At 40.5% G+C, this 26,639-nt stretch overlaps 2 protein-coding genes and 3 long non-coding RNA genes across 6 annotated transcripts; 3 read left to right on the top strand and 2 right to left on the bottom strand.

Annotated features, from left to right (window-relative positions):
* The first annotated feature begins 739 nt into the window (after positions 1–739).
* On the top strand, positions 740–9,124 carry LOC5502122 (thrombospondin-type laminin G domain and EAR repeat-containing protein). Of its 2 annotated transcripts, XM_048719846.1 has the most exons (12): positions 742–1,631; positions 3,690–3,728; positions 4,041–4,067; positions 4,464–4,517; positions 4,595–4,685; positions 5,188–5,223; positions 5,352–5,390; positions 5,861–5,890; positions 6,286–6,457; positions 6,762–7,120; positions 7,838–8,061; positions 8,499–9,124. In XM_048719846.1, exons 1-12 carry the CDS (start codon positions 1,485–1,487, stop codon positions 8,739–8,741), a joined length of 1,461 nt encoding a protein of 486 aa, XP_048575803.1. In that variant the 5' UTR covers positions 742–1,484; the 3' UTR covers positions 8,742–9,124. The 2 variants fall into 2 exon arrangements, with proteins under 2 accessions (XP_048575804.1, XP_048575803.1); XM_048719847.1 differs by lacking the exon at positions 4,041–4,067 and having other exon boundaries at positions 740–1,631.
* A 665-nt stretch (positions 9,125–9,789) lies between these two features.
* LOC116609594 lies at positions 9,790–16,507 on the bottom strand. The gene is made up of 5 exons (XM_048719828.1): positions 16,434–16,507; positions 15,438–16,332; positions 14,585–14,648; positions 14,315–14,358; positions 9,790–13,060 (listed from the first exon to the last, which is right to left on the bottom strand). The coding sequence occupies exons 2-5, from the start codon at positions 16,324–16,326 to the stop codon at positions 10,332–10,334; spliced, it is 3,726 nt and encodes a 1,241-aa protein (XP_048575785.1). The 5' UTR covers positions 16,327–16,332; positions 16,434–16,507; the 3' UTR covers positions 9,790–10,331.
* Positions 16,508–16,634: 127 nt separating this feature from the next.
* On the top strand, positions 16,635–24,033 carry LOC125557337. Its single transcript, XR_007305231.1, has 3 exons — positions 16,635–16,955; positions 17,607–17,862; positions 23,968–24,033. It is a non-coding gene; the product is annotated as an uncharacterized LOC125557337 (long non-coding RNA).
* LOC125557339 lies at positions 18,870–20,044 on the bottom strand. The gene is made up of 2 exons (XR_007305233.1): positions 19,678–20,044; positions 18,870–19,368 (listed from the first exon to the last, which is right to left on the bottom strand). It is a non-coding gene; the product is annotated as an uncharacterized LOC125557339 (long non-coding RNA).
* LOC125557340 lies at positions 21,419–23,007 on the top strand. The gene is made up of 2 exons (XR_007305234.1): positions 21,419–22,383; positions 22,712–23,007. It is a non-coding gene; the product is annotated as an uncharacterized LOC125557340 (long non-coding RNA).
* Positions 24,034–26,639: the final 2,606 nt, after the last annotated feature.

The following is a 26,639-nucleotide window of genomic DNA, read 5'->3' as shown; positions in this document are numbered from 1 at the left end:
AGTCATCGATGACGTCACTTTAAGCAAAACTATTCCGATTTCATTAAGAACAAAAATATCCTTATCTCATGAACGAAACATCATGACAACCAATCTTGCTATGTTACATGAAGCTGTCAAGGGGGGTGCAGCAAAACAGTCATGTGATTGTGACGTCATCAATGACGTCACTTTAAGAAAAATTATTCCGATTTCATCAAGAACAAAAGTATCCATATCTCATGAACGAAACATGACAACCAAACTCGGTAGGTGTCATGTTGGTGTCAAGGGGGGTGCTCCAATATAGTCGCGTGATTGTGACGTCATCAATGTAGAAAACATTCATATCTCGTGAAAGAAACATTGTATAACAACCAAACTTGGTAGGTGTCATGTATGTTTCAAGGGCGGTGTCAATATATGGTCACGTGATGATTGACGTCATCGATACCGTCACTAAAAGTAAAACTACCCTGACGCCGAGACATCGTATGAATTATCTAAACTTGTTATGTGGGGGGAAGGGGGTTTGACAAATTGGGCGCATGATTTGAGAAATCGTTGAAATCGTCAAAAACAGAAATATAATAATAATATTTAAATTTCTAGAATTATTAAGCGAAAATGAAGCAAAGATTTGGTCGTTTGGAGCTCCGCTTTTAGGCAATGCCTAAATCTATATATTATTCATATAAAGCCGCCCCGGAGCTTATTCGAGCATTAACGGTACCAAGGCAAGCCCGCCAAAACATCATCGATTATGATCACTAATTGCTTTTCATCGGGATCGCCTTCCTCGATGTAGGTTTACCCGGCACAGTGTTGTGTACAGAAAATATTCACCCCAGGAGAAGGACAGGAAATATCAGCTGCGATATCGGCGCTATCTTATCTTGGATCTGAGGAAACGGGTGTTTCCTACCATCACAGCACCTCGTCACACGCTGCCGGAGAGCTAGCGTGACGGCAGATGGCGCGTCACCTTCGTAGTGACTTTCACCGACTCTCCTCATATGAATTTTGTCGAGAAACTACATAGCGTGAGAGATAAGAGTTTAGTCATTGTAAGTTTTGCTTCCACGTTTATATAAACAGTTTGTAAAGTTAATGTTTTGTTCGGCGGTTTCCTGCCTAAATCGGTAACACACTTCCGGTTGTCGACATCTTGTTAGGCCCTTCCGGTCTCGTGCCCCCAAATGGCGCGAAACCATAACAAACTGACGAGAATTCAGCTTTCTACTCAGATAAGAAAAGGTCAAAGCGAAGCGTAAAAGCTACAGTCGCTCAACTGTGACCCGTAATCTAAAGAGCTTGGTTGGTTTACGGATCATTGCGTTCGTGCCGATCTGAGTAAATCTTCAGTGTTGGTAATTTTGCGGTTTTCTGTGACGAAGTCGGAATGTGATAAGAGCGGGCCGAGCATCCCTGGCTGTCAGTGCATGGTTAGACTTTAGCGCCGTCAAATATCAGAAGGGACCGAAACCAACTCACGAAACGCAGCAATGGCCACTCTAGCGAGGACTATCGTCTGTCTCCTCGTGATCTACAGTGTGAACATTGGTTTGTCATCCACTAAAAGAAAAAAGTGTCCCCGAGTTTGTGCAAGAGAGTTTCGCGAACTTTTGGACAAGAAATTTGAGAAAGTACCGGTAAGTTGTTTTGATTTATTTGGTTTACTTTATCTCGATAGGGTCAGTTTAAGTTCTTTTTTTCTATCTAATCATGTTCCGGAATACCTGATTACATGCTCATTGAGAATCACAAAGTGTGTTTTCTTTTTCAAACATATATGATGACCCTCAAATGGAGCTTAGGTTTTTTAGCTAATAATTCACGGGCTATTCCTTCGATTTTGCTTATTTTGATTCGTGTTACGTACAGGATAATGAACTGGTTTAGCCTCAGAGCAATTCGTTTATTTTTATCCCTTTTCAGCCTAGCGGTTTATAGCTGTAATAATGTTGTCGCTGAATGTGTTTATTTTTGGCCGAAGTGCTTTCACTATAAAGTCGTAATTATCTCAAATGGAATGTGCTAAATCGCTGTGTTTTTACCGCTCTTCAGACGTTGAGAGGTTGACACGAAACACAATCCCCTTAACAATATTTTTGTTTGAGGAAAGAAACGTCACTCAGGCGAAAAAAATCTTGGCTGTATTCCACTATAGCTTGGTTAATCTGTTTATAATTATTCTCAAAATTGATAATTGTTTCGGCCGCTTGTGTAATCATATCACAGTCTGTTTGCCCCATGTAATTGTTGAAGGCAGAGGTGCTCGATATTTTGGAGTGAGGCTAAATTTATAATCGCAGATTGTAACCTGTGACTTGTCATCACGTGTCGATTGTAAATTGAACTCGTTCTGCACGCGAATCGTACATCGTAGCGCCCAAAATATAAACAAATATCGTCATTTTGCGACGTATTTTTCCGATAAAGCGGTTAGAACATTGCTTGATATGCAGGCCAGCAAACAAGATTTAATTAAGTTCTATGTGAATCAGGTTACAATAATCTCAAGGCTTGAGAATTTTTTTTTTTTGTGGGAGGGGTGTTATACCCTCGCGGGCGTTTGCAGTATTGAAAGCTCTTGCGCACAAATCCATTTAAAGATCTTACAAGGGTGTTAGATAAATTGCGCTCGCTAGGAAAAATGTCCATTTCTTATGGATAATAATTTTTCGGAAGCAATAAAAATCTCAAAAAAGCGGCAGATCTGGTGCTCAACGCAGGAGAGCGGGAGAAGGGGTCCTGAATCTTGAGACTCCCGCCTAATGCGGGAGAGTTGACAGGTATGCAATAAGTTTATCTAGAGCAAGAACTTTTTAACCAATTCACTCCTGTATCCTGTACCATATCCAGCTGCCCTTGTTGAGAGCATTGTCTCGCACAGCGCTGTCCAATTTCCGAGTGGTTAAAAATTAAAAAAATTGCACCATAAAAATGGCATCCGCCAAAACTGCCAGCTTTTTCCCACCAAGCGCCAGCTACTTTTTTTTAAAAGTTGATTAATTTTTATTTGAACTAAAAAAATAAAATGATTTCAACCCCCTACTTATCAATCTCCACCGACCACTCTGAGTCTCAATAAAACCCCTGGTACTGGTGCATATGAGCTGAAAATACTTAACAGGAACTTCATAAGAAGGCAACCTCCAATTGTTTCGCTATACCAGAATAATGCACAGTATCCACCCAAAAACATGGGATTATGGGCTGATGATTAAAGGAAATGAAAGCATGAAACCCACCTTCCAAACAAAACCGTAGCTGAGAGGTGCCATTCTTTCATATTTTACTTGCAAGCCTTTCAGGACGGCTGCTAAAATCCTTTGTAAACATGTTGTAAAGAGTTTGTTAGCATATCACACATCAAACATGTGTACATCCTTGTAACAGTTTTAGTAGCCGCCCTGAGATAGGACACATAGCAAAATCTGAAAGGTTTGCATCTCTCAACTTCTGGTTTATTTGTCTTTCCTTCTGCTTATACTTCTGCAGACATTGCATAGACCTCGTTGTTTGTGTTTTCCACCTTTCCATACACTATAATATAAAGATAACAATGTGACAAATTTGGAATTTTTCTAATCTTGATCTTTGAAATTTAAATTCTCAAGCCCAATCAGGGTAATTGTGAGAAACCACGACAGTTTGACTCTTACTTTTTTTTCAAAAATAGTAATGTTTTATCGGATATTTTGCAGGCTGGTCCACGGGGCCCACGAGGACCACGGGGTAGGCAGGTGAGCTCAGAATCACACAAAATATTGAGTATTTTTTTCTTGAAGTTTCAGCTTTAAAGCTTCTCAAACTTTGCAGCACGAAATAGATTTGATTTTCAAACTTTAGAAAAGCATAAAAATTGTTGTGATACATTATTTTTGGCAAGATCACAGGTTCATTTGATCACCCACACAATGTGATTTTTTTCTGTCATCAGCGATCTAAAAAGAACTAACCTTTCATAATTGTTTCTCTTGTTGTTCCATTCACACCATGTCATCTCCCTGAGTGTGCTACCATCATGTAAACATAACACTGTATCCATGTTACAGGGTGTTCAAGGCCCAATTGGACCACAGGTAACCCAGACCATGCTAATAATTTAACTCATTACATTGCCTTTTTGTGTCTGACTTAACGATGAAGATATTGTATGATTTGTAGTCATATTGAAGCCTGTGATTTGAATGCCATTTGAGTGGACCTCCCACTTGAGTAGGGAGAAACGTTCAACTCCCCCATTCCTCCTGACTCAGAGGCATACTGACGGCCTCAGAATTCTGAGGACAGGGCCATGAGACATTAAGATGGTCCGTCCCCCTGCCCCTGTGGTAACTACAGCACCGTGATTATGCTGCTGATTTCTATCTTCCACAAGCTCATGCATCTACTGCAGTTATTTTTCAACAATTTCATCTCCTTATCACAGGTTTCCGTGTATAGCTATTGTAAATAATCTCTTTTTTCCACCCCAGGGCCTTCCTGGTCCATCAGGGCCTCAGGGACCCCCTGGCCAACAGGGACCAAAGGTATGTCCAATACATATTATGGAAGTGATATGATAACTGTACCCTCCTTGTTTCACTAGATTTGTTATGTTTTTCAGGGGGACCCAGGTGCATTAGTATCCCTGCCTAGGTGTGGCGCAGGAGAGTACCTGACGTCAGATGGGCGGAGACTTCTCTGTGTCAAATTTGGTAAGACTTGAGACAGCTGTACACATGTGAATGGTCACCCTTTGGTTAGATTTTACACAGCCATACACATGTGAATGGTCACCCTTTGGTTAGACTTTACACAGCTATACACATGTGTATGGTCACCCTTTGGTTAGACTTGAGACAGCTGTACACCATGTGAATGGTCACCCTTTGGTAAGACTTGAGACAGCTATACACATGTGAATGGTCACCCTTTGGTTAGACTTTACACAGCTATACACATGTGTATGGTCACCCTTTGGTTAGACTTAAGACAGCTGTACACATGGAAGGGTCACCCTCAGTAAGACTTAAGAAATCTGTATACATGTGAATAATCACTTATGTTAGACTTTAGACAGCTGTTTTGTGTCACCCTATTTTTGCTAGTGCTTTGCATTGGGTTAAAAAAAAAAGAATATTGAAAACAAAAATAGAAACACAGGAAAAATATTTGCATAAAAACGTCCAACTTCACATATATTTGTTTTCTTCCCAGATGCATCGCTTTGTAGTGCTGTTGCAAGCTGCACAGGTTTGTTATTCTGTTGGCTTTATTTTTTTGCTATTTACTATTTGTTATGACATTGGGAGCTGTTTTTTTTTTGCTATTGCATAATGTCACTCTCTGGTTATCATTGGGGGTGCATTCCTATGTTTCAGGTGGAGAAGTCGTTCAGCCAGTCACCACTGCTGCCACAAGTAGGTGCCAGTCTGACATTTCATACTGTTATCTCAAGTAAGCTTCTAAATTCTCATCCAACATTAATTTGTAATAAGGAAACCCGGAGATTAAGAACATGAACTTTTCTATGAAAGACTAAAGTTCCATTTGCCCATTAGTCTCCTGTACAGCCCTATTTGTGTCAGTCTTAGAGACTATTTCAGACTGACACCTAGACCCCGCCCTCATGTATTTAGCGCTTCTATCGTTTTCGTATTGCGTCTGCGTTTTCGTGGGAACATGGGTACAGACCGTCTTAAAATAAAAACGCTTAGTGTGAATGCAGATCTTTATTAAAACCAATCAAAAAAGTTACGTGGGGACGTTTGGACGCGGTCTAAGAAAAGCTGTGCAGGGGACTTGTTTTCCCAAGAAAAAAAGAAACAATCAAATGAGTACCCTTCTAGCAAAGGCGTCCGACTCTTCGTCCTTTTATTTTCTTTTCCAGCGATTCCCACCACAGAAACCCCAACAATGGGTAAGTGATAAACCATCACTAAGGGAAGTTCATCAGCAAAATGAAAGAGTGACCCTAAATGAGGCATATCACATGTTTATTTGCTAAAAGAGACCGATAAGATGCAAAGCCAGATGCATGTACCATAGTGGGCTAATAACGTGTGGGAAAGGTTGGGAGAACAATAAGGTATTCGCTGGTAATTTTGTTGCTGTTCCACTAGCCTTTCAGACAACCTTCCATACTATCCAATTTATTTTTTAAATGTGTGCACGACCCAACATTACCATTTCTAGTGAATTTTCTATTTTACGATAACCATATCGTAAGTATCGATTGTAAGATCACAAAAGGTTATGTACCACAGCGATGACTTTCATACTATGTTACTACCGTACTCTGAATTATATTTTCAGGTTTTGTTAACATGACGAAGTTCATGAAGCGATACATGATCCAGACTTTGTACACAGACGCATGGGACCTCGGTACATTCTACATCGGTCAGCAGCTATTCCTGGGGGTGTCTCAACTTGGCAGCAAAAGCTTTGTGGTCTACAAATGGCGACGAGTAGAAAACAAGAGCATGTGAGTGGAGGATGGAAGTAAAAGGGTTGGGGTAGAAAGGGTTGTGGTCTACAAATGACGACCAGTAGACTTTGTTAAAAGGACACTAAACTGATTGATAGCTGGCTCGTTCCCAGGATTGGCCGAGAGGGGGTGCACTGTCATAGGTATCATATGCAAAAAAGCATATTATTTGAAGATTCCTTAAGCGTATTAGAGTTTTTTTTTTTTAACATTTCCTGAAGTTAGCGGGGAGTTCAAGTTATCTAAGTTCGAATTATCAAGGTTTAACTGTACTTAATTGCCAAAATGTCCTTCATTTCAGATTCTTCAACTTCCAAGTCCTCAAAGTTGCCAATGCTCGCAAATGGCAGCCGTTCAGGATCGGAGGCGAGCAATACTTCGCCGTGGCTAGCAACTCCAGGAACTTTGATTCCCCGGTCTTCAAATGGGTGGATAACCAGTTTGTGCCTTTCCAAACTCTCCAAACCAAGAAAGCATTCGACGTGGAGCCCATCTTCATCGGCAAAGACGTGTTTCTGGCAGTTGCCACCTTTTATGGACCTTATTCGCATATCTTCAAGTGGAACGGGGAGAAGTTCACGAGGTACCAGAGTATTGTGGCGGCGGGGTCCGACCTGGAGACCTTTACTATAGATGGCGGGGTTTTCCTAGCGATTACTGGTAAGTAATAATTATAAGAATAATTTGTGTTGCAAAGTAATTGAAACACCAATGATTTCGGTCTTAAATGACAGACTTTGTTGTAGTCCAGTCACTCTGATGTTTAACCTCAAATTATTGCAACACAAATGATTTCGGTATTAAATGACAGACTTCGTTGTAGTCCAGTCAATCTGATGTTAAACCTAAAAGTAATTGGAACACAAATGATTTCGGTCTTAAATGACAGAGTAGCATGTCCTTGGTAACTTCCCAAAAGTTCTCCAAAATTCTCTTTTGTGGACATCTCGAAATTCAACAATAAACAATTTTATTGTTATTCATGGCACACTGACCCTCCACTCTCGAAGAGATCGCACTACAGTAAGCTCCAGACGCCGACAAAAAAATGACTATTGTCAAATTTCCAGATGTTCACACAAGAGAACTTTGGAGAACATTTGGGGTGTTGTTTAGAATGTCTTTTGTTATCATTAAACAATAAAATTCTTTGTGTTGCAATTACTATTAGGTTCAGCTATTAATTTTCATAGACTATAAAAGATGAATAGATCGAGATGTTGATTCTTTCTCTCATGCTTTTTGCGACTCGTGAACCCTGAAATAGAATCGGACATTGAGTTACAAATATTTTTGTCCCTTCAAAAACTCCCCTTCCAGGTTGTTGATATTTGTCTACTCTTTCATTATAATCGTCAATATTTTACTCGTTCCCAGGCCCCGCTTCTCGAGGTCCTTACGCGACCATTTACAAATGGAGCGGCTCAAGATTCGAGATGTTCCAGCGGTTGTACACAGAAGAGCGTGCGTATGGCCTAAAGTCATTGAAGGTTGAAGGAACACCATATTTGGCAGTGGCCCGGTGGGGTGCGGACTCGTCGCTGATATTCCAGTGGAATGGGACCACATTCAACGAGTTCCAGAGAGTTCCATCTAAAAGGGTACGAGAGCTAGACATTTATAGACCCTGAGCTACAGTGGTACAACATACTGGAACCTTTTGTATGACAGTCAGTTAGGATTGAATGAGGATAACTAACAAATCATACATCGAGAAAACTTTGCCCATCACATCCGGGGCACCTTTTGAGCCTTAAAGTAGGCCACCATTTTATGCTCCCGCTCGATGCCGAGTCGCACAAAGCACCCCTCTCCATCGGCTAATTCAAGCGAGTAACCAATATATTTTCAAGCAAATATCGTCAATTATGGGTCAGATTTTATTCGTAGATTATTTCTTTAAAGGTTTCTTGCGAATACACCGTTATATTTTAAATGATAAGCAATAACAAAAAGTGTTTCAGCTTTATTCTTGATATTGTACTTCGAGGACGTCTACGAGACAATGTTGCGTGACTTTTCATTTGTATTTTTCCAGGCACGTGATTGGGTGAGCATTACCTCGCCATATATGGGCAAAGAGAAGACGTACCTTGCTATCATCAGCAGTGGCCTCGATCCCGTGATCTATGCGTGGGACAAGTATCACTCTAGAAAGTTCGCCAAGGTCCAGTCCATCTCGTCCGCACGGACACGTGACATGACGTTCTTCATCATGGGAGAGAGGGTCTACCTCGCGGTCGCCTCACACCGGAGCACTGGGATCTACCAAGGCTCGTGAACACGTGACCTCGCGTGAAACCACCACGCAATACATGTGACAAGATGTAACGCTAGCGGCGTATTTGCTCTGTTAGAGCGAAGATTGATTGACATGTAGCGTCAGACATTCAACTACCAAGGCTCGTGATTGTGTGACTTGTAAGAATTGAGTTACGCAGTGCGTCTGATTAGCATTAACGCTTTGTATACTTGCTGCGTTTGAGCGTTTTTTTTTTTCACCAGGACTTGGCGTTCTTTTTCAGACACCACTTTTTCTAAATATGGTGATCACGTGATACATCACGCAACACATCAGATTAAATATCAGGATCTATACAACAATCCTCTTGTTTGTATTAGTAAATATATGTAACGGCTGTAAATACCTTTTTGTATCACCAAGAGACTAGTCGGTTTATTTTTTTAAAATAGCTCAATCTTAGTTCAGGGCCGCTACCAAGGGGGGTGGGGAGGTGGGGTATAGAAGTCAGAGTCGTACGAAAAAAAATTTGTAGGGAACTTTTGCGAATCGATGGGAATGGCGGCTATTCGCAGTCAACGCGCTCACGCATCGAGTCTCAGTGAAGCTCCCTTGCTACAGCCCGAGACTCGCGATCCACGCGCTGAACAAACCCTGAGCTTGGGTCTCCTGTGAAGAAATTAAAGGGGGGCCTGAGAACAGGACAACGCGCATGCGCGCAATAAACGACCTGCTTAAATAAATCACGTGACTTTTGACTCTCGCGAAGCTTTAACGGTTACATAAAAAAACATAATAAGCGCTTATAAATCACCCAGAAAGTTTCTATGCCTCGACAGAAGGGGCTTATTTTTTTTAATTGTTTTTGTCACTCTCTGGCATGATGGTCCAGCCATTTCTGTGTTTTGGCGTAAATTTGCTACACAAGAAGTCACGTGATCTTTAAGTGCAAGTCGCTTATAGCCAAACTACATCATATTGAGGAGCATGCGCAGAAGGAAGGCAATCAGAGCGGTTTACCGGGAGCGTGGGAGCGATGAGGGGAAAGTCAACGCTAATGCAAGCAGTCAGCGATCTACACAATCAATACCATCATCTTTTTTATTACCATTGTGCAATATATACAATTTAATAGGCCCTAGGTATTAAAGTGACTAAAATACAAGTATGTACAACATTTGACAATATGCTTTGCGTAGTAACACCCCTAGTGCACTCAAACTAATCATTTATTCTGACTCAACTCGCAACAACAGGCGGCTTACACGAGCAAGTCACAGCTACGTGTTTGACAAGTTGGTGCTCGTTTGGACTTTTTAGTTGGTCACGTGACATGCTAGTGTAAGCCACCTGTGAGGGTTATTATAAAAACCTCCCCCCCCCCCCCCCACACACAATACCTTAACCACAAACCAGATGGCTGGGCTGTAGGGGAGGGGGACTACAATACCCTAGTCCCCCCAGTCTTATGCACAAACAATATTTTTGTTTGAGGGGGGAGGACCGACGGTAAATTTTGCTAGAAATGAAAGCAAGTTGGGCATTTTTAAGCAAAATTTTATGGGCGAACAAGATGGGGAGGACTTTTACTCCTGCACTTTATAAAAAAAGGATTTTCGAATAAACGTCTCAAGAAATTACAAATTTAAGCGTTCGAGAGGACACAGTCAATATCTCCTCGACTTCCTGTTCTACACCTTGACTGTATCTTTTGTAAAACATATGCATTCTATCAAACTCAAAGTCATAAAATTGACGGGTAAGTAGGCAAACAGAATGGGGCTTGGTGCACGTGTTAAGAATGGAGTCGTTCTCGTGGTAGAGATGCCGGACGGACTTGCTCGTTTCGCAAGCGCTAATTATAACCTTTTTACCATTTTGACCGACGTTATTGTACGAGATGTAAAGAACCTGTAATGTTTCATTACTAGCCACAGACCCAGCCAGCGCACACATCCCTTCGTCATTAATATCATTACAAGCTACGGACAGTTCCTCGAGACATGAATTCCTTGACAAAGCTATGCCGAGTTCCTTGGCACCAAACTCATCTATATTACAGTGATCAAGAAAAAGGGATTTCAACCTGCAACAGCTTTTCACAAGAAGTCTAGCAATAGCTTTTACTCCACCGTACCCTACCGGGTTACCAGACAAAATTAAGCGGGTAACATTTTGAATGACTTTTGTTATTGCCTTTATGCCAGCGGTGCCTATACTAGAATGCGCTATGCTAAGTTGAGCGATGGTCGTGTTTTGTGCAAGACCAATAGCGATACCCCGAGCCCCGGAATCACCTAGCCTTCCACCGCTAAGAAAAAGAGACGTGACAGTAGTGTTATGTCTCAGCATTTCACCGATAGCACGGCCTGCTTCAGACGTCATGTTACCACCAGCTATCCCGAGAGTTCGTACTGTTTTATTGACTTTCAATGCATTGGCGAGCCTTTTAATGCCAGTACCTCCCAGGATATTACTATCAATGCGAACGTCAGTGAGACTGGTGTTATCAGATAAGATCTCAGCCAACTTGATAGCACACGAATCACCAAAGCCGTCAGATTCAATACAGATTTCTGAGAGTGTAACGTTGTTCTTTAAAGACTCGATTAAATTGCCAAAATTAGCCTCGTCGATCCCATCAAAAAGACTGAGAGACTGTAATGTGGTACGTGACAGCATGCTGGCAAGCGCTTTTACAATATCACCTGCACCAGGGGGACAAGAAATATCTAGTTTTCGAATCGGAGAAGAAGCTAACGCTTTTGTAAATTGATCAGGGATCTCATCTGTATAATTCAAAAAAGGGATAGCAAGATCACCAAGGGGACGCAAACCGCTGACACTACCGACAGTCTGCAGGCTATGGGAACGAGACAAATCGTACGATAGCAAATATGACAATCCTAAAAGCGTAAAATAATAATATGGTTCAGTATCAGGTAATTGTAAAAGCACTCTGCATGGAAGGAGGCAATATGCCTTTTCCAAAACTTTGACGATTTCTGATTGTTTGCATCTCGCCAGACACTGACAGAGCAACTTGAGAGCAATAGAGTGATAACGCCAATCACACCATGGAATCACTTCGGGTGGATGCTCGGGTACTTTGCCTGCGAGAGATTCCACGGCTTTCATCACATTACTTCCTACCATCATAGCGAGGTCGTAACGATTAACAGTGAAGTAAAATCTAACATCATTAATCAATACACTCTCAACAATGCCTTGTCCAAGCCTGTCAGCTAAAAACACAGCACAGAAAAAGTCCTGAAAAGACTTGTGAACAAAGGAGTACATTTCTACTGCTCGTATGGTGCTAGGGGATTTGCGGCGTGTTAAGAAACCTACCTTTTTCAAAACGTCTGATAGTTTAGGTAGTGGAAAGGTGTAATCATTTTCCTTAAGACTGTGAAAAGCAATTTCTCCTAGTCTTAAACTCATCGCTTGAATATCGTCATCGTCGAAGTTGAGGTTTTCCTTCTCAAAGTATCTCCTGATTCGTGAGTACGCTACATCCTCGTAAAGTTCTCTAAAGGTCATATCATGTGAGAAATCATTTTCCCTGTTCCTCTCACAATGATCCTTGAAACTCAAACAGAAGAGAATCAAGGTGAGAGGGTTACACAAGTCGACATTAGAGATTCCTTTGGAGATAATCTCTACAATAAATGCTGCGTAATCTGGTAATGAATTAAAGAAAATGCTGATGAAGTCATCAACATCGTGAAATCCCTTGATTTCTAGAGCATTACTTCCTGTAAAGTATTTGCTGAGCTTCTTTTCTGGTCTACTCGTTAAAAGGGTGTAACTAGAGGAATAGAACTTTTTACATATTACATTATTTATGCTCTCCCTTGCCTCTAAAGGTAACTCGTCGTATCCATCTAGGATTATCAAAACCTTATTTTGGTTTTCTTTGATGTACTGCACCACTTCTACCCTATCTTGTACACTAAATTCCTCGGGAAACAATTGATCTTGCACTGCCTGCGGGAACCCTTTAGAACTTATCCCTTTACACTTCAAAGACAGCACTAGCTCCACCTGAGGGAAGGACTCTGTTTCGGCCAAGACCCCTGTTGCCCAGTCATATGCAATCTTCTTGCATAACGTGGTCTTGCCCGCACCAGAGTCCCCCTCCAGGAGAACACTTCGCACTGTCTTGGATTGTTCACTAGCAGTAAAGAGGTCATACATCGGCACCTTGATGTCGGTGTCTTTTCTGACGATCTCCAGCTCTGAAAACATGTTCTTCAGCGTGAAGTTGCCGTCCTCCATGTCCTCAAGCGGCTCAATAAGGACCTCTTCACCTGTCGTGTACCTCAGATGAAGATAGTCAATGAAGTCTTGAATCACTAAAATTAAGAAAAAAAAACATATTGCTGTTTCGGTTTGAATTGGTTTTCTTATTTTGGTCATTCTCTTTTCAAACTTATTGAAGGGCATTTCTCAATAAGGAGAACGATTTGCGTCAGTGTGTTTGCGTCAGTGTGAATATAAAAATTCAAGGTGTTTTATTAGCAGATACATGGCTCTACCTAGTTCCATTTTTAACGAGAATATGAAAGTGGAAGGGATGCTATATACAGTATAATAGGAAATATTTATTTCAAAGAGTGTCAAACAAGATAATGGAAATCCCTGACAATGCCTTTGAAAGAAGAGGACATCAATTGCACAAAGAATTGGCCCTTTCTCGCCTAACATGCTACAAACGCTAAATTTAAAGATTGATATGACATGTATGCCTCAGTGAAACAGAGAAGTGGGGCTGACAATTCCAGCCCTTTTCGGAGAAAGAAGAAGTGAACCTGGATGGGGGGTTGTATCTATAGTGCAGTATGCAAACAATCAGCTGGTTAGTGTAGCACACCTGAGCTGACAAAGGAACAATATCCAAATCGGTATCATCTATGCAAAGAACAGTTTTTCGTTCATATATGGGAGCTGTGCAGCCAAGAGAGAAAATGATTTTGTTCTCCTTCTAGAGCATCTTTTATCCATGACTATCCCATTACCCATAGTCATGATTGCAAACTGTATGGAGTAGTCTATATCTCTACTGATAGGTAACAAGTGTTTTAAGTGCTATACAAAACAGATACAGTGGAACCTGGATTTTACAAAATGCCCCAGGAGATAGTAGATGCACCGTAAAATCGGGGTTTGGTTAAGATGTCCTCCTTGATTTTACGATATAAAGGAAGATCCAATGGAAATAGTGTTGTACTCGGTCGGGTTACTTATCAACTTCTACAAAATAATAATAATATTGCAACTGTACTTTGTGTAAGACTGTATAGTTTCTGTGAGGCTGTAATCTGTATTTAACAAGTTCTGTCAAATAAAAAACAATATACAGGTTCCACTGTCTGTATCAGTGGTGGGAAACTATGATTTGTCTCATGGGGAGAGGGTATGGCCCATCGACATATACACTAACTGTATAAAACATATGGCAGGAGAAACTAAACCCCCATATATATGTTGTCTTAAAATTTTACCTAAACATGTGGTGTTACCATAAATACTAGACCCGGCCCAGCCCCGCCCCCTCCTAGAATCTGCCACTTTTCATTTTATTTTATCATGTCACATGTCACATGTACCTTTTTTCTTTGGTAGACGCTTATTCCCTGGGTCATGAGATGTTCTAAAGTAGAAAGCACACAATCAGTTTACAACCTAAAATTGCCTGTTACTTTCAGTTATTGAAGGGTGACATTGAAATATCTATAATAAATCTATATAATAAGAAACAAAAGCGAAACAAATCAAAAAGGTACATTTAAAAAACAATTCACTGAAGTTTGCACGATCTAACTCATAATTATGCTTATCTGTGCAAGAGAAACACACAAAAAAGAATTATAACTTACTTCCCAGAAGCAGCCTCATCACCTTTAGCGGCAGTGATGTCCTTCTTGCTGTTCACATTTCTACCTGTGACAACAAGTTGTAGAGTTGAGAGTGGAATAATCAAGAAAGGGATTTTAGGCCTCTAGGTGTTTAGAAGACACCAAACCAAAAAAGGGACAAAAGTTTCTCTCAACATCAGGCCATGAAGAAGCAAGAATCCTGTCAGACAAGGATATAAAAACAGAGGTCCTGTCTTCATGGACAAGGATATAAAAACAGAGGTCCTGTCTTCATGGACAAGGATATAAAGCAAGAGGTCCTGTCTTCATGGACAAGAATATAAAAACAGAGGTCCTGTCTTCACAGACAAGGATATAAAGCAAGAGGTCCTGTCTTCATGGACAAGGATATAAAGCAAGAGGTCCTGTCTTCATGGACAAGGATATAAAGCAAGAGGTCCTGTCTTCACAGACAAGGATATAAAGCAAGAGGTCCTGTCTTCACAGACAAGGATATAAAAACAGAGGTCCTGTCTTCATGGACAAGGATATAAAGCAAGAGGTCCTGTCTTCATGGACAAGGATATGAAAACAGAGGTCCTGTCTTCATGGACAAGGATATGAAAACAGAGGTCCTGTCTTCATGGACAAGGATATAAAGCAAGAGTTCCTGTCTTTACAGACAAGGATATAAAGCAAGAGGTCCTGTCTTCATGGACAAGGATATAAAGCAAGAGGTCCTGTCTCCCAAATGTCAACTAAATAGGTTCAGTATTTCTTATATCAATGATATCTTATTGTTATTAGAGATTCTTGGTTATGTTAGTTCCTTATTATCATTCCAGGCTAGCTTTGTATCAGATGGTTTACTTACTTGAGAATTCCTCTTTGAGTGATGCTAGGTCCACTGCCATCTCAGATACTTTTCCCTTCACCTCATGCACATCTTTCTTTGTCTCTTGGATTTCTTTCTTTGTCTCTTGGACTTCTTTGTTTGTCTCATCTACTTTAGTCTTTGTCTCTTGCACTTCTTTCTTTGTCTCTTGCACATCTTTCTTTGTCTCTTGGACTTCTTTCTTTGTCTCATCTACTTTAGTCTTTGTCTCATGCACTTCTTTCTTTGTCTCTTGCACATCTTTCTTTGTCTCTTGGACTTCTTTCTTTGTCTCATTTACTTCTTTTGACAAGTCTAGATCTTTATCAACCCACTCATTCAAAAGCGTTACATAATCTCTCTCAAGAGGTGTGACCTTCAGGGTGTCTATTTCGCCCTGACTGACTCCACCGAGGGAGATCAGAGCATCAGATATTTCAACCCAGTACTGATTAAATTGAACAGTTGGCACTTCAGTTGATTTGATGTGGGCAAACACATTATTCCTGTACCATTTCAGTCGGGCCATGTGTGCCTCCTTGGTAAGATCAGTGGGACGAGGCAACACATCCCAGCTAGACGTACTGACAGGTGGTGACAACCCAGAGATGTGGCGAAGCAACAGGAACAAAAGTGTAATGTCATAATCATTAGCTGATGGAACACCGCTGGCAGGGAATAGTCGATCAAACTGCTCTTGCCGGAGTATCCTCCTGCTTTTCAGGTTAATCAAGGTTTTCTTGTGCCTATTTAGAAATGCTGCAAGGTGGGTGGGATGGTGGATTGATGTGAAGTATGTCCGCAGGGACTGGGTACCTCCATCTATCAGCAGGCGGCACAGTTTGAGGAAGTTGTCCTTCTCCTCACTGCCTGAGAGTACAGAGGCCATACTGATCTGCAAAAATACAGAAATGCTCAGCAACAAGAGAAATCATCATCTTTTATTATCACAACATCAAAATGCTGTATATCAATGCTACAGTAGATTGGCTATACCTGCTTAATGCATTGACGTCACATTTTGAAAGATTGAGGTAGCATCGATTCCACTCTTGGTTTTACTAATAAATCTGTTGAGAAACAAAGTAAAAGTCAGGACCTAACAAAAGTTGTAGCAACCATTGACAACCTAGAAAAGAAGGGAATGCTACAAATCTGAAGGCACCAGTCTACTGACTGCAAGTGAATTAATGAGTTTTCACACCCGGGCCATGCATTTATAAGGTCTTGGCCACGAAGCGTGGCGAGCAACGGATTTACAACAGTTTTAGGGGAATTTTTCACTGAAATAATTATCAATTGTTTGGATAACGATATGATATTTTACATCGTGTTTAACTTATATCCTGGTGCAAGAATCATTTGAAAAAAGCGGCGCTTTTCTCGAGAAATTCACGCGACTAGCTAACAGAACAGTGCATTCGAGAATGGCGCCGAAAACGGAACCATGGACACGTCAAGTGGTAATGGCGAATGAGCTGCTTCTCTGAGTTACAGTTACTAAATTCCAGATAAAAGGTAAAGTTTATTTCAGAAGTGTTATGCCTCATTGGTAAGTATATACGATTGCTTCCACTGTTTGTAGATTGTGAGCTGTAAGGCCTTTTTGGAGACAGAACCCGTATTTGGTGTCGAGTTATGATTCGAAATTTTTGTTGACATTGCATTAAACCTTGCCTTTATATATCTAGGTGATTACCTTGCCTAGTCTCGTGAAAACTTATCGGTTTTACATGTTTGTGTTTTAATCAAGGAATTTGAGAATGTTAAAGTCAATGGACTGCTCACAAACAATCGAAGCCCTTACTAAATCGAAAGCGGAAGCACAAACAGAGAACCGCACAAAATGAGTGTAGAAATCCCATTCAATGCACAATCCCCAATACAACGCACGAGTTATCGACCTCAAAGAATAGTGAATGTAAGAAATGTTATCAAAATCCGAAGATAGCAGAGCAAAGATCGAGCTAAAGACTTTTGAACAATAATGAATCTCACATTTCGTCACACTTCACAAACCAACACATTCAAAGACGCGATGTGCTTGATTTTGCCGATAATTCATAGAGAAACTACGGTCTTACTCTCTGATACCCTTGCTTACCGGAATTGTAGGGATATTGTGCTTTGTGTTGCTTTTACATCAGCTGGTACGGCTTTTCTTCGCAGATTCCCTAAGAAACAGTTGCTTGTTGCACAATCCCAATGGGAAGCAATTTTTCACCGGCTTAGAGGAAGGGTGAGTCTGCAGGAAGTCAGCGGTAATGTATACGTCGGAACCCGGTCGACAAGCCGTCGGAAGTCCCGACTGACAAAGTAATTACAAGATGGCGGCTGAGACACCTGGAAATCGCGAAGAATCTTCAAGACTTAGTTTTACAATAATTACGCTCTTCATTTCTGCGGAATTTTCCAAGTATTGAAGGTGAACTATTAACTGTGTAATAGACGTATTTGTTACTTAATATTCTATTTGATAATAACTCAAAATAAATGGTATTCAGAACTACTACGTGATAATAAATATATTCACTGGTCATGAAAGTGTCCTTTACTCTGAATTGATAGCGGTGGATTCAGATATTTGGAGGGTGGCGGGACGAGCGAAATTATCAAAATATCTAAGCATTTAGCAGAGTTCGCTTGTCATTAGAAAATGCATTACTTATCAAATTTAACCTAAGACGGTTACCACGACAAGGTAAAATACAACAAATATATCAGATAACACCAATAATTTTATCTTGGAGTGATAAAGTAAAATCTGTACGACAATTTACAAAATGCTATCAATGAGACAAGGCTAAAAATCTCGCGACCCCTAGGACCTAAACTGCCACTCTAGCCACTAAAGTCATAACAAGCCACCACAAATTTCAGGGGGATACACTATTCCTACATTGTTTGCGCCAGCTATGTCTTTGCTAACAGGCAGGAGGTACATTTACAGACCATAAAGGAAGCATTATCAAAAAAGGGAATTCCAGACTGGTTATCAAACCTACATGACTCCATAGTATTAGATTTATATCTAAGAAATTCTTTAATAAGATAAATCATGATTTTTCGCTTTAATCTGTATTACTGTTCTGCAGCTTACTTGAGGAGGGCAATTACACAAAATCTGTTTTATCCAGTCTCATTGACTTCTATCACCCCAAAGAAAGCACCCCCAATGGCCCTGTTAAAATAATTATTGGTAAACTATTGCCACTTATGAATCCACAATATGTCAATATGTCAGGATCAGGGGCATTAGGGGCAGTAAAATTGTGAGGAAAGAGCTGTTGCAAAGTCGAAACTGGCACAGGTAGCATGAAAGTACTGGCCACAGCGGTCACACCCCAGCCAATCCTCGTTGTCGTCTTGCCGACAGAGTTTACAAACCTTAAAGTTGCGATTGCTACAACAGAAAAGGATCAAAGAAAATTAGCTAGAAAACTGTTTATAGTTTTATACTCAAAATCGTGAGGTTGGGATATGCTGGCTCTTATGCTTATAACATTTTAGTTCAAATAAGGTACCATATTTTTTACATCAGAGCTTGAACAGGTGATTAAAATTATTGTTTACAGTTGCAGGAGAACTAGTGGATAAACCATTTTGGGCACAAAATGATTACTATTGTTGCTCTTTCTCCAAGAGGAGGGGATACCTTGGTAGAATTTATCAACCTTATATTTGTTTTTAGAAAGTCAAACAACAATATATGCTCAGCATCAATATTAATGAATATAATAAAGGCATTAATTAGTAAACAATTGATTTATAACAGGGCCTTTTGTCCGCAAATTTAGCCCCTCTCTATTTTTAGCTATGGGGTCCTTAACAATTAACTATTTATGTCATCATAGCAGGATCCAATGACTTGAGACAGCAGCCGCCCTCAGTTCGAAGTTGGTGGAATTCCAAGAGCCAGGCAACGGGAAAACTATTGATAGCAGATAAAAATACAAAAGTTTTTGAAATAGATAGGATCTACAAAAATTAAAAGCAGAATGACCGATTTTTAGTCATAATTTTGCACTAAAATTAATTGTTTCACTCATATTCTGTTGTCTTCAAAAAAAAAAACAACCAACCTCAACCTCAACCGTAACCAACCCAACCTCAATAGAGAGCTTTCAATTGGTCTGATACCAGCATATTTTATGTTAGTCAACGTGAAAACGAACCCCCTCCCCCCAGGGCTACAAAGGCTTTGAATGTTACACATACATAGCGTAGCTGTTACACATACAAAGCATATGAAGACACCACAGTTGCAGCCATCAACCTGCTTCGCATGCATGGGGTGAACACAAGGCCAATCGCGTTGTTCTATCCTGTCTTCATTGTTGTCTGCAATATAATTTCTCTCAGCGGATTTTGAACAAGTGATACAACCTAGTTAACATACTAAAAGTCCCCAAAAATCCCTTTGGTGGAACATCTTTCTCCATTTCGGAGAAAAACCACAGGGTACCCGCGTTGTTAAAACGGAAAAAATAAAATACACGTCTCAATCAGTACATTGAAAAGGCCATTGGTCAAAGTTGATTAAAGACAATGTTTGGATATCGAAACAAAGCAAATTGCCCCTGTTTAATATATTTTTTTCCCCAATATTTCTGTATTTCAAAAACCACAGGGTACCCGCGCCAAAAACCCTTGAAGAAAATTGAAAATACAAGTCTGAATCATAAAATTTAAAGGTCATTGGCCAAAAAGGATGCAGAAACACATTTGTGGAGAAAATATTTCAAATAGAAATAAAACATGGACAAGTTGCTTTATTTTGATACTAGAATTTGTGTCTTTACTAATTTTTGTCCAATGACCTTTGAAATTTTCAGTCTTTTTCTTGCCACCTTTACTATGTCCTATTGCAAAATAATTTGATTTGGCTATTGTAACAAAAGGTTGGATCCATCGGAGGGTGAGTTGGGGGTGGGGGGGGGTTCGGTTACCGGTGGGTAAATTTCTTATAAAATTTCAGTCAGAGACACAAACAATTCGAATAGAAGAGGAATGCAGACATTATTTGTTTATAAAAATAAAACGTGAAATAGAACCGAAAAGTACACAACTTACTAACATTTTTGCCGAGAGGCCGTCACCATTTCCAGGTCCATGAAGACAGTGCTGCGTGTCTGCAGATTCAACCAAGAAAGGGTGTCCAAAAAACTTTATAGGAAGATTCCCTCGGACATGCTGGAATACGGGAGAAACTGCAACCAAGTTGGGTAAAACTGGGAGTAAATAATATCATCTGGTACCTTACCCTATCCAGCAAATGACTTTTTACATTTTTGCCACGCCCATAATTTAGTACCCTTAGTTTTTCATTTAGTGGTAAAATCCATGACAACACTAATTTCCAAACGGGGGGGGGAAGAGGGGTTAACGAGGGATAATCCTAGGGGAGGATTAGCCGCGGCAATAACTCTCTTAAGATAGTTACATATCCTCACCACTCTCCCCCTGGCTACGGGCGTGTTCTTAAGATAGGCTATATAAAGAGTTGGACACTTGGGGGGGCGCTTTAGGGCGACATTTTGCCGATTGGTAGCAACTTAAAGGCATGTTCTGCTTATTCCATCGGACAGCACAGCTGAAATAAATACAGGTATGTTCTGTCCAGCCGTGCGTAAATCATTAACTTCACGGCATCCTGTTACAGGTTGTAACTAGGAAATACTCGCGAGAATCATGAATATACACTATAAATGGAATACTGCTTCCAAAATAGAATTAAAAAATGACAAAAGGAACTTCTAACATCACACAAATGCCGACTTTTGTGCTGCGTGGTAATACTGGAATGTTCTGAAATGGTTATATGACCCAACTATTAATTGTAAGGAGAGTTAACCATGGAAATTACAGCAAAAAGTAAAAGCCCTTCTAAAGTTCCCAAGCAAGTGTAAACCCGTGCACCTTCCAATATAACGGGCCCTTAAATACTCTAGTCGTTTATATAATAAATAGAGGTGACAATACCCACATTATAAAGATACCTTTTCCTGGTACGAGTTGTACCAGCGCCAGTAAATGTAAACAAGACGCCTAGTAGATCATAAACGTTTCAAAAACTAATACCAACATACCGTAAACCTCGACAGAGAAACATGTTCAAATTTTAAATTTGAAGACTGCGCATTTTTGCGTCCCACTGAGCTACACAGCACTTACCTGGTTCAGAGTATCGTTTGTCTTCTTTTGCGTGAAAGTAAACCTTAACGAACTATATGAGAGGCAGAGGAATTCCTCTAAACCAGAATTCAAAGACTTGTCAGCTTCATCAAAAATGCCATAAAAGTAATTCTCATCTGTTCTAATTTCTGTGAAATGTTGTCGTAAAAACTTCTCCTTCTATTCCGAGAGAGTTTGTGACATTGTTCGAGTGCGGGAATGGTTGGATTTTACAGTTCCCGCCAGATTCAGCCATGTGGCATTCTATTTTTATACCGGAAGTTTGCAATGCCTAATACACCGGAAGTCAATGTAGCACACCGCTGAGAGCCGGGGAGTCAGTCGGGATTTCCGACTACGTACCGGTGATCGGTTCCGTAAAACCGCTGACTTCCCGCAGACTCACCCTTCCTCTACGCTGGTGGAAAATTCTTCCTATTCCAAAGAGGTCTAGAAGAGGGTGTGACCGAAAGACCGCGCGGGGGAAAGAAACATCGTATGACAACAAAACTCGGTAGAGGTCATATAAGCTTCAAGTGGGGTGCATTCAGATGGACATGTGACGTCATAGATGACGAACGCAGAACATTTTGAAAACGAAACAAAAAAGTTACGTGGGGCGTTTGGACGAGGTCTAAGAAAAGCTGTGCAGGGGACTTGTTTTCCCAAAGAAAAAAAAAATCAAATTAGTACCCTTTTAGCAAAGGCACCCGACTCTTCATCCTCTTATTTTCTTTTCCAGCGATTCCCACCACAGAAACCCCAACAATGGGTAAGTAATAAACCCCCATCACTAAGGGAAATTCGACAGCAAAATGAAAGAGTAACCCTAAATGGGGCGCATCACGTGCAGGAAAGGTTGGGAGAACAATAAGGTATTTGCTGGTAATTTTGTTGCTGTTTCACTAGCCTTTCAGACAACCTTCCATACTATCCAATGTATTTTTAAATGTGTGCACGACCAACATTACCATTTCTAGAGAATTGTTTTATTTTACGATAACCATATCGTAAGTATCGATTGTAAGAACACAAAAGGTTATGTACCACAGCGATGACTCTCATAGTATGTTACTACCATACTCTGATTATATTTTCAGGTACATTCTACATCGGTCAGCAGCTATTCCTGGGGGTGTCTAACTTGACAGCAAAAGCTTTGTGGTCTACAAATGGCGCAAGTAGAAAACAAGAGCATGTGAGTGGAGGATGGAAGTAAATGCTATCCATGAGACAAGGCTAAAAATCTCGCGACCCCTAGGACCTAAACTGCCACTCTAGCCACTAAAGTCATAACAAGCCACCACAAATTTCAGGGGGATACACTATTCCTACATTGTTTGCGCCAGCTATGTCTTTGCTAACAGGCAGGAGGTACATGAATATTTACAGACCATAGAGGAAGCATTATCAAAAAAGGAAAATTCATACTGGTTATCAAACCTACATGACTCCATAGTATTAGATTTATATCTAAGAAATTCTTTAATAAGATAAATCATGATTTTTCGTTTCAATCTGTATTACTGTTCCACAGCTTACTTGAGGAAGGCAATTACACAAAATCTGTTTTATCCAGTCTCATTGACTTCTATCACCCCGAAGAAACCACCCCCAATGGCCATGTTAAAATAATTATTGGTAAACTATTGCCACTTATGAATCCACAATATGTCAATATGTCAGGATCAGGGGCATAAGGGGCAGTAAAATTGTGAGGAAAGGGCTGTTGCAAAGTTGAAACTGGCACAGGCAGCATGAAAGTACTGGCCACAGCAGTCACACCCCAGCCAATCCTCATTGTCGTCTTGCCGACAGAGTTTACAAACCTTAAAGTTGCGATTGCTACAACAGAAAAGGATCAAAGAAAATTAGCTAGAAAACTGTTTATAGTTTTATACTCAAAATCGTGAGGTTGGGATATGCAGGGATGGCTCTTATGCTTATAACATTTTAGTTCAAACAAGGTACCATATTTTTTACATCAGAGCTTGAACAGGTGATTAAAATAATTGTTCACAGCTGCAGGAGAACTAGTGGGTAAACCTCTTGGCACCAAATGATTATTATTGTTGCTCTTTCTCCAAGAGGAGGGGATACCTAGGTAGAATTTATCAACCTTATGTTTGTTTTTAGACAGTCAAACAACAAAATATATGCTCAACATCAATATTAATGAATATAATAAAGGCATTAATTAGTAAACAATTGATTTGTAACATAGCTTTTTGTCCGCATCTTTGCGAATTTGCATATAACCCCTTTATGGAGGGTGGGTCAAATTAAGCAAATTTAGCCCCTCTCTATTTTTAGCTATGGGGTCTTGAACAATTACCTATTTATGTCTTCACAGCAGGATCCAATGACCTGAGACAGCAGCCGCCGCTCAGTTTGGACATTTAAGTTGATTGATGGAATCCAAAGAGCCATGCAACGGGGAAACTATTAAAAGTAGATAAAAGTACAAAAGTTTTTGAAATAGTTAGATAAGATCTACAAAATTAAAAGCAGAATGACCGATCTTTAGTTAAAATTTTGCACTAAAATTAATTGTTTCACTCAGATTCTGTTGTCTTAAAAAAAAAAAAAAACAACCAACCTCAACCTCAACCGTAACCAACCCAACCTCAATAGAGAGCTTTCAATTGGTCTGATACTAGCATATTTTATTTTAGTCAACGTCAAAACGGACCCCCTCCCCCCAGGGCTACAAAGGCCGTGAATGTTACTCATACATAGGGTAGCTGTTACACATACAAAGCATATGAAGACACCGCAGTTGCAGCCATCAACGTGCTTCGCATGCTTGGGGTGAACACAAGGCCAATCGCGGGTGTTCTATCCTGTCTTCAGTAGTCCAGTCAATCTATGAAATTTTTATGGCCCAGGTGGAACTTATTGCAATAGAATTTCTCTCAGCGGATTTTGAACAAGTGATACAACCTAGTTAACATACTAAAAGTCCCCAAAAATCCCTTTGGTGGAACGTCTTGAAATATGTTATTTTTCCATTTCGGACCAAAACCACAGGGTACCCGCGTTGCGTAGGAAGGATTAACATGTGCACGTCCTCAGCGACGGTAAACGGGGATGTTTGTTTTAGCCGGCTCAGTTTCTATTAGAGAATTTACAATGTACCCTAGTTTATAATATTGAAACGTCTTTTTTTTAACATGGCTTGAATCCTTTCTGAACGAGCTCGCCATCTTTAGTGTTCATATTTATTTTTTCAAATAATATGGTTCGCGTGTACCTGAACTTGTTGATTTGTCTCATCAAAGAAACGTTTGTGACTGGCTGTTCCTCATCTCCACCCAATGGGTTGAAATATAACCGTTGTTTTGACAACCTGTCCATAGACTACAAATGATATTACAAAATGTTTTTTTTTACTTCACAGACAGGCATGAGGTCAACTTGCAAAACTGTGTAAAAGATTTTACAAATTGGTCTCACCAATAATTCCAGTGATCAGATGACTGGATGGGGATCAGGATGAGGTTTATACTACTGAAGTCCACGCCACCCCCAATGACACAGAAAGACTTCTCAGCCACCAATACATCCTTTCTAGGCGTGCCCGTTTCCAAGCTAGAAAATGTGACATCACGTTTTTATCCCACCGTGGTAGTTTTGTTTTAAAAACGTACCGAATCAGTCCACCATCCAGGGACAAATCGTGGGACCCCCGCCTTTATCCGCGCTATGTCCGCCGCAGACACTTCCCTTGGGTCGAGAAGGGTAAACAAGCATGCAGGGGTGACTCGGAAGACGGGATATTCCAGCTGGGTGGCGCAAGGTGAAAGCTTGTTCGTGTGCACCGCGTAACGAATCCTTGCAACAGGATCCAGTTTGGCTTGGCCTTTAGTTGAACTACAACAAGGGGAACGTTTGCACAATGAATGAGAGTATTCAGCTGTGGAGCTTGATACACACGTTTTCTCGCAGTTAGGCTAGGTCCAAACTTAATTGACCCCTACTAAATGAAATGGCGCTAATAGATAATATTCTAGTTAAATGTTTCGATGTGTGATCTAAGAACGGTAAATGATGAACGTTCTACCGCTGATCATACACTTCTAGAAGTACCTCTCAAAATGGGTAGCATCTAGAGTCCTATACGGAATCGAAGCTGACGTCACTGCTGCATCATCGTTGTTCTCGTCTGATCCAGAACTGACTTCGACCACCAAGTCATCCACTGCACGTAGGTATCATATGCAAAAAAAAGCATATTATTTGAAGATTCCTTCATCGGCAAAGACGTGTTCCTGGCAGTTGCCACCTTTTATGGACCTTATTCGCATATCTTCAAGTGGAACGGGGAGAAGTTCACCAGGTACCAGAGTATTGTGGCGGCGGGGTCCGACCTGGAGGGCTTTACTATAGATGGCGGGGTTTTCCTAGCGATTACTGGTAAGTTCTCTGTCGGCCGCCATTTTGCCCTACTGGGGGGGGGGGGGTCATCGAATAAGGCCCCTGCATTACACCTCGAGCACACACTTCCAGCAAAGACTTTGTTATAGTCCAGCCAATCTGATGTTTAACCTCAAATTATTGCAACACAAATGATTTCGGTCTTAAATGACAGACTTTGTTGTAGTCCAGTCAATCCGATGTTTAACCTAAAAGTAATTGCAACACAAATGATTTTAGTCTTAAATGACAGAGTAGCATGTCCTTGATAACTTCCCAAAAGTTCTCCAAAATTCTCTTTTGTGGACATCTCAAAATTCAACAATAAACAATTTTATTGTTATTCATGGCACACTGACCCTCCACTCTCGAAGAGATCGCACTACAGTAAGCTCCAGACGGCCGACAAAAAATTGTTTATTGTCAAATTTCCAGATGTTCACACAAGAGAACTTTGGAGAACTTTTGGGGTGTTGTTTAGAATGTCTTTTCTTATCATTAAACAATAAAATTCTTTGTGTTGCAATTACTATTAAGTTAAGCTATAAATTTTCACAGACTATAAAGAATAGATCGAGATGTTGATTCTTTCTCTCATGCTATTTGCGACTC

This window comes from Nematostella vectensis, chromosome 12, assembly GCF_932526225.1.
Source record: "Nematostella vectensis chromosome 12, jaNemVect1.1, whole genome shotgun sequence".
Classification (NCBI taxonomy): domain Eukaryota; kingdom Metazoa; phylum Cnidaria; class Anthozoa; order Actiniaria; family Edwardsiidae; genus Nematostella; species Nematostella vectensis.
This window is presented reverse-complemented; position numbering and strand designations above follow the sequence as displayed.

Bases quoted from the DNA above. Each gene is read 5' to 3' on its own strand.
- LOC5502122 (XM_048719846.1), top strand. From the start codon at position 1,485: ATGGCCACTCTAGCGAGGACTATCGTCTGTCTCCTCGTGATCTACAGT. The intron at 7,121-7,837 runs GTAAGTAATAAT...ACTCGTTCCCAG, and splicing joins GGTTTTCCTAGCGATTACTG to GCCCCGCTTCTCGAGGTCCT. The intron at 8,062-8,498 runs GTACGAGAGCTA...GTATTTTTCCAG, and splicing joins AGAGAGTTCCATCTAAAAGG to GCACGTGATTGGGTGAGCAT.
- LOC116609594 (XM_048719828.1), bottom strand. From the start codon at position 16,326: ATGGCCTCTGTACTCTCAGGCAGTGAGGAGAAGGACAACTTCCTCAAA. The intron at 14,649-15,437 runs GTAAGTAAACCA...TTGTTGTCACAG, and splicing joins ACTCAAAGAGGAATTCTCAA to GTAGAAATGTGAACAGCAAG. The intron at 14,359-14,584 runs GTAAGTTATAAT...TTTCTACTTTAG, and splicing joins GATGAGGCTGCTTCTGGGAA to AACATCTCATGACCCAGGGA.